The sequence below is a fragment of the Solanum pennellii genome, chromosome 7, assembly GCF_001406875.1.
Source record: "Solanum pennellii chromosome 7, SPENNV200".
NCBI classification, from domain to species: domain Eukaryota; kingdom Viridiplantae; phylum Streptophyta; class Magnoliopsida; order Solanales; family Solanaceae; genus Solanum; species Solanum pennellii.
In genome coordinates this window covers 50,714,062-50,721,918 of record NC_028643.1, presented here as the reverse complement: position 1 = coordinate 50,721,918, position 7,857 = coordinate 50,714,062, and the positions used below count along the sequence as shown (strand labels likewise).

Genomic DNA, 7,857 nt, shown 5'->3' with positions numbered 1-7,857 from the left:
AGAATCAGAGAAGAGGAAAGAAAAGGGAGAGGAAAGGAAGAAAAAAGAAAAGGGCAGCAAAAGAGGAAAAAAGAAAGAGAACAAAAAGGAAAAAGAAAAATCAGCAAAAGAAAAAAAGAAGAAGAAGAAACAACAAAGAAAATTTTTCATTTTTTTTTCCTGAAGAACACAAGCACAAAGAAAAACACAACTAAAAATAGTGGAGTTCGAGGTTTCAAGTTCGTGGTTCCTAAATTCTTTCTTTTCGTGAAGTAATTTCCACAAGAGGTAATACTAATTTTATTTTGTATTAGTTTTATGTCATGATAATGCGAGAATGGATTGCAATATATATTGAAGTTGTTAAATTTTGCATGTGTTTAAACCATTAATATTTATTGATGTTATTATATAAAGTATGTTCAAATGTTCATATCAACTTTATGTTTAGATCCTTTGTACAGTTATATTTAGTGTGAAATTATTATAACAAACCATGATTTATTTTATATTTAAATAATCCATATTTTATTTTATATTCAAGTAAAATTATTGTCCAAGTCACTTTAATTTTTAATATTTAGTTTACAATGATAACATGCGTAGCTATTATGTAAATATATTAATTTTAGTTAATAGAATTTTTGTTTAATGTTAGTGACGTAAAAAAAAATCGAATAAAAATGGAAGAAGAAAAAAATATATAATATAATAATAATAAAAGAAAAAAGTTAAAAAATAAAGTGTGAGACAGAATATAATAATAAAAAGGGGAAAAGAGAAAACAAAACAAAAAATAAATAATAGAAAAAAAAGTATAAAAATAATTTTAAAAAAAAAAATTCAATTGAAGAGGAAAGAATTTTTTTTTTGAAAGTTTCTTTGTCCAAAAAAAAAAAACAAATTAACTTGAATAAAAAAAAAAAATCTTGAAAGTATAAAAAATAATAATGAGTACAATAAAATAATAATAATAGTAAAAGATGAGAAGGTAAAAAGAAAAAAAAGAAACGTAAAAAAAATAGAATAAAAAATAATAATAATAATAAAAAAAGAAAAAGTAAAATAAAGAATATCTTATTTTATTTTGCTTTGTTTGATTTAATTTATATGCGTATATATATTTTTAATTAAAGGGTATACATTTTTATAAAATAAGGTAGTTTTAATATATTTAAATAAATTAAAGAATGAGGGTAAATACATTTGTTTTAACAATAGAATATTCAAAAAATTTGTTTAAGTCATAAAAGTCCATAAAGCGACCGTGCTAGAACCACGGGACTCGAGGGATGCCTAATACCTTCCCCTCGGTCAACAGAATTCCTTACCCGAACTCGTTCGCAGACCAAACAAAGAGTCATTTCCTTTTGATTAGGGATTAAACAAAAAAGGGTGACTTGGAACACCGTAACTCAATTCCAAGTGGCGACTCTGAAAAAACTAAAATAATCCCCTAATTAATAACGTCACTTAAATTGGAAAAACCCTTGCGCCGCTGCGCGAAAAAGGGGTGTGACATATCTGGCGACTCCGCTGGGGACCCTAGAATTCAAGCTTGTAAACATGGACTTCTACATGACTTTATTATGTATTTACATACTCATCTATTTGTTGATATTGTGTTTAATGGCATAATATGTTATTTGCTTGCTTATTTACCCTTCTGATAATATGTGAATTGTAATATAACTATCTTTCCTCGCGCATCCATCTAAGTCTTCTGAGATACTTTATTCGGAGATGCGATTACGCTCCCGAGCCATGAGATACCAGAGATGCGGAAACGCTCCTGGGAAGGATTCTATAGTAACAAATGTCTTAGGATGGGAAGGACTAACAGTGAGGCCACAAAGCCCTGCTACTGGTAAGCTGTCCCTTCTGGACTCGAGTAGTCCGCTCGTTTTATGGCCAGTCTAGACACCTTCCCTATTAGATTGTTTACCTATTAAAACAAGTCTCAACAATGATTATCCCTAATAGGATTCGATCTATATACATCATGCATAATGTTGAATTAATGGGGAGCTCGACACAAGGGTCGAGCCTGTCTAGGAGAAGTATCCCTACTTGAGACTATCATGTACATTATTTGTGTTATTTGTTGCATTATTGGGAAGATTATACAAATGTTGATCGGCTTTAGATGAATGAATTATAATGAAAAATTAATTATAACGAAAAAATACCAAATTAAAGTTTTGACGTAATCCTTTTATTAAACACAATTTTTTCTATCAAAATTCATATTTCTTTTACAAATAGAAAAAATCTATCATTACCATCAAAGTTTTTTTATATAAAAAAAAAGATTGAAAATTTAATCAACAAAAATAAAATACAATCGAATATACTAATATTTTTAATTTTGGAAAAATTGCTTTTTTTGTGTGTGTGCGTGTGTGTATGATTATTTTATTAAAAAAGCTAATAATAAAAAAAAATTACTTTTTTTGTGTGTATGATTTTTACGTTATTCTTATTTTTTTAAAAAAAATATATATTTTATTATAAAAAAAATAATTAAAAAAAATTACTTTCTTTTGTGTGTATGATTTTTCCGTTATTCTTATTAAAAAATATATATTTTATTAAGCCTAGTTTGTCACTATCATAATATAGGGAAATATGAATCCATATGGAAAGGGAGGTAAGAGACAAAGAGAGGACCAATCACCTCGATTCATGATATTGGATAAGGCCCCGACCCTCTTGAAGACATGGTATGAAAATATGACAAACCATGGACGAGGAATGGTGTTCAAACGCTTGGGATTTCTACAAAGCCTTTTGTATGTTGAGCCACGACGGGATTTGATAGAAGCACTAGTGCATTTTTGGGACCCGTTAAGGAATGTATTCCATTTTTCTGGTTGTGAACTCATCCCCACCCTTGAGGAGGTAGGGGCATTCATTGGAAAGGGTAAACATCTTCACAAAGAAGAGCCTATGATACCAAAACATATTAATGGGAGGAGGTTTCTAGAATTACTGCATATAAATGAGAATGATATAGGTGGTTATCTCGATAATGGATGGGTTCCGTTAGAATTTTTGTACAAAAGATATGGCAAAAGTGATGGATTCGAAGTGTATGGAAAGAAACTTTGTAATAATGGGTGTCGTCTGACCTGGGAAGCACACAGTTATGATGCCTTCGTGGTGGCTTTTTTGGGGATCATGGTATTTCCCAAAAAGGGAGGAAAGATTAGCATGAACTTAGCTGCAGTCATTACAGCTTTTGAGAAAAAGCCTAATATCACCCTCGTACCAATGATTCTGACAGACATCTATCGTGCTTTAACTATTTGCAAGGATGGAAAAGACTACTTTGAGGGATGCAATATGTTATTACAACTATGGATGATTGAACACATTTGTCATCACCCTTATGCAGTGGACTTTAAAGTAGAATGGAATGATTATATTGGAGGCCACAAAGAAGGAATCAAAGATCATAGTTTTCCGAAGGGTATTGAATCTTGGAAGCAACACCTCAATAATCTGACTGCTGACTAGATTGTGTGGAATTTTCATTGGTTTCCATAGGCCGAGGTGATATACATGTCTACTTTTCGATAGTTCATTGTCGTAATGGGTCTTCGTGGTGTCCAACCTTACATGCCACTTAGAGTCATGCGACAACTTGGGCGATGCCAGTTTCTACCACCTAATGAAGATATGCGTGAATTCATGTATGAGTTTCATCCTAAGATACCTTTAAGGTAATCAGAGATATTTAAGATTTGGGGGGGGGATGCATACTCTCAAGTCCCCACGATATGGTGAAGGATCGCACAAGAGGCGAGGTGGACCAAGCATACTTAGACTGGGTTCATGATCAGCCCCTTCCTAAGGTTATGCCAGAAGGGTCAATAAAAGGACCTATAGATCGAGAAGCAGAGATTGAAGTTAAGATTAAGCAAGCTCGCCTCAAAGTCGAAAGAAGCTATAAATATACTCTGGATATCCTAAGTAATGACCTGAAAAACACTAAAGAGGAGTTGGCCCAACGTGATGCGATATTTGAAGTTAGAGTTATAAAACACCGCTCTGCCATTCTAACCTTACAAGAAGACTTGGGCATTGCCACACGCGCTATGGAGCAACAGGAAGAGGAGTACAAGAAAGAAAAGGCCCAACTTATCTGCGCACAGTCTAGGCTCCAAACTCAAGTTAAAGCCTCTATGGAACGGGAAAGAGAAATAGCAAGGCGTTTCAGTGCTTATCAGGCAGACTGTGAGATTGATAGAGGTCAAAGGGTAGCCAAGCGAGATGCACTCCACCTTCAAATTGAAGAGCTCCAAGAACAAAGGGAACATTTGACGCATGAAGTCAATACTGCTCACCACTGGTTACAGAATTGTTATGACAATATGGATGAAGCCAGAGATCGAATACTACAACTCAGGGATGAACTCAACAATGTTTATGCTAGATATTTACACCAGAACGATGAGAGGTTGGGCCAACAGGCCCGTGCTTTGGCTCCATATCTACCGAAAGCGTTGGCGAAGATTTATAAGGGTCTTGGAGATGATTGAGATTCGAGGATTCAGTTTCTTTTAGAGTCTATTATCTTAGTATTGATTATTTCATTTTATTATTATTTTTAGTTTTTTCTCTTTCTTTTCGTTTTGTTATTTTATTTCATTTAGAGTCTATCTAAGTCCTAGGTACTTCTGTTTTTTTTTGTTTTATTCAAATCATTGTTTAAAATATTTGAAAATGAATGAAAAAGATTTGCTTTCGGTCACCTTATGTGCATATGTCATGCAAAAAAAAAAATTTAATATCTTTCTCGAACTACGCAAGATCTGATTCATGGGCCAAACATGATATGTAGGCAACCCAGGGGTTCGATCCAAATTATTATTATTATTATTTTTACTTTTTTTTCTTTTCTTTTTTCTTTCTTCTTTCTCTTAAAAAATGATAATCATAATGATAACAAATAAATAAATAAATAAGTAATAATAATAAAATATTAAAAAACTAATGAAGAGAAGAATGCCTAGGTAAGCCGGGATGAAACATAAGGTCCTCCATATTAGAAGTATGTATGTGGATGCAATGTGCATAATTTCTTAACACTAATCTGTTTGTTACTCCATTCAGAGAGAGAGAGAGAGATAGAGAGAGAAAGAGAGAGAAATAAAGAGAGACATACTAGCTTAAAGGTAGTTGGTTTGTGGTTAAACTGGCATCACATCCTTACAACACAAGATCGAAAGGGAAACAGAAAATGGCCCCCAAAGACGGAAATTAATCGGACAATGATGAGGAGATCCAAAACCAGATGACTTCACAAGAAACAGAGACAACAGAAGAGATAAGGGCGTTAAAACAACAAATGGCAGAGATGTACGAGGCTTGGATGAGTGGACAACCTCCNACAGGCCCGTGCTTTGGCTCCATATCTACCGAAAGCGTTGGCGAAGATTTATAAGGGTCTTGGAGATGATTGAGATTCGAGGATTCAGTTTCTTTTCGAGTCTATTTTCTTAGTAATGGTTATTTCATTTTATTATTATTTTTAGTTTTTTCTCTTTCTTTTCGTTTTGTTATTTTATTTCATTTAGAGTCTATCTAAGTCCTAGGTACTTCTGTTTTTTTTTTGTTTATTTGTTTTATTCAAATCATTGTTTAAAATATTCGAAAATGAATGAAAAAGATTTGCTTTCGGTCACCTTATGTGCATATGTCATGCAAAAAAAAATAAAAAAATGAATAAATAAAAAAAATTTAATTAATATCTTTCTCGAACTACGCAAGATCTGATTCATGGGCAAAAAATGATACGTAGGCAAACCAGGGGGTTCGATCCAAATTATTATTATTATTATTATTTTCTTTTCCTTTTTCTTTCTTCTTTCTCTTAAAAAATGATAATCATAATGATAATAAATAAACAAATAAATAAGTAAGTAAATAAACAATAATAATAATAAAATATTAAAAAACTAATGAAGAGAAGAATGCCTAGGTAAGCAGGGATGAAACATAAGGTCCTCCATATTAGAAGTATGTATGTGGATACAATGTGCATAATTTCTTAACACTAATCGGGTTTGTTACTCCATTCAGAGAGAGAGAGAAATAGAGAGATAAAGAGAGAGAGACATACTAGCTTCAAGGTAGTTGGTTTGTGGTTAAACTGGCATCACATCCTTACAACACAAGATCGAAAGGGAAACAGAAAATGGCCCCCAAAGACGGAAATTAATCGGACAATGATGAGGAGATCCAAAACCAGATGACTTCACAAGAAACAGAGACAACAGAAGAGATAAGGGCGTTAAAACAACAAATGGCAGAGATGTACGAGGCTTGGATGAGTGGACAACCTCCACCGTCTTCAATCCGAGACTATTTTAATACAAATATCTCTCACCCTATCCAGGTGTTGACAAGAGATCCGATATATCCCCCTGGATTCAGCCCCTATGCTATCACATTCAATGTCGCTGGAACTTCTATGGTGAGCCTTTCGAATACGCCTATGATAAGTAATCCACTCTTTGTGTCAACTGCCCCGACTAACAGCATCCCGCAGCCAACGATGGTGCCCAAATCCAACAGCGATCCTCCGCCCAAAGTTCGGCGTGATCAGAGTTACACTCTTGAAGAGGCCGTTAAAATTCCAAGCTATCATCCCCACATTCATCAATATAGTTCCCCTGTCGAAATTTAGAGGATGGTCAAGAATGAGGAACATGAAGAAATGACTAAGAAAATGAAGAGTTTGGAACATAGTATAAGAGATATGCAAGGACTAGGAGGCCACAAAGGCATCTCGTTCAGTGACTTGTGTATGTTTCCTCACGTCCATTTGCCTGCTGGTTTTAAAACTCCAAAGTTTGAAAAATATGATTGTCACGGAGACCCCATAGCTCAGCTAAAGAGATATTGCAACCAATTGAGGGGTGCAGAGGGCAAAGAAGAGTTACTTATGGCCTATTTTGGGGAAAGCTTAGTAGGGATTGCATCTGAATGGTTCATAGATCAGGATATCACCAACTGGCACACATGGGATGATTTGGCTCGATGTTTTGTACAACAATTCCAATATAATATTGACATTGTTCCAGATCGCTCCTCGTTAGCCAACATGAGAAAAAAGACCACGGAAAATTTTCATGAACATGCTATCAGATGGAGGGAACAAGCCGCTAGGGTTAAACCACCGATGAAGGAGTCAGAGATGATTGATGTTTTTCTCCAGGCGCAAGAACCTGATTACTTTCACTATCTGCTTTCTGCCGTAGGGAATACATTCGCTGAAGTTATTAAGGTAGGGGAAATGGTGGAAAATGACATCAAGTCTGGAAAGATTGTAAGTCAAGCTGCCTTAAAAGCCACAACACAAGTGCTTCAAAATGGTTCTGGAAATATTGGAGGGAAGAAGAGAAGGGAGGATGTCCCGACAACACTATTTTCCTTCCCAAGCTCCACAATATTCTGTCCCATACACTCCATATCATGTTTTTAATGCACAACCAATTGCACCCCCTTCTTATCCACAATGGCGTGCACCAACTCCACAAAATCATCCACCACCCCCACAAGTTCATCAAAATACTGCTAGAATTCCTTTCCGTCCTAGACCACAATACAAAAAGGGAAATGGCGTTAAAGATGAGTTCACTCCTATTGGGGAGTCGTATGCTAGCTTGTTCCAAAAATTAAGGACGTTGAATGTTTTGAGTCCTATTGAGAGAAAGATGTCGAATCCTCCCCCGAGAAATTTGGATTATTCCCAACATTGCGCATATTGTTCTAATGCCCCAGGGCACAACATAGAGAGATGTTGGTAGTTGAAAAAGGGCCATTCAAGATTTGATCGATTCTAATCGAATTATAGTTGAAAGTCCGAGT

The 7,857-nt window shown here is 34.7% G+C and overlaps 1 protein-coding gene across 1 annotated transcript; it reads left to right on the top strand.

Moving 5' to 3' along the window:
• The first annotated feature begins 6,676 nt into the window (after window positions 1–6,676).
• LOC107025064 lies at window positions 6,677–7,471 on the top strand. Its single transcript, XM_015225932.1, has one exon. It carries the CDS (start codon window positions 6,677–6,679, stop codon window positions 7,469–7,471), a length of 795 nt encoding a protein of 264 aa, XP_015081418.1.
• The last annotated feature ends 386 nt before the right edge of the window (window positions 7,472–7,857 follow it).

What these genes read in the sequence shown, in the direction of transcription:
- LOC107025064 (XM_015225932.1), top strand. Translation starts at nt 6,677, where the DNA reads ATGGTCAAGAATGAGGAACATGAAGAAATGACTAAGAAAATGAAGAGT.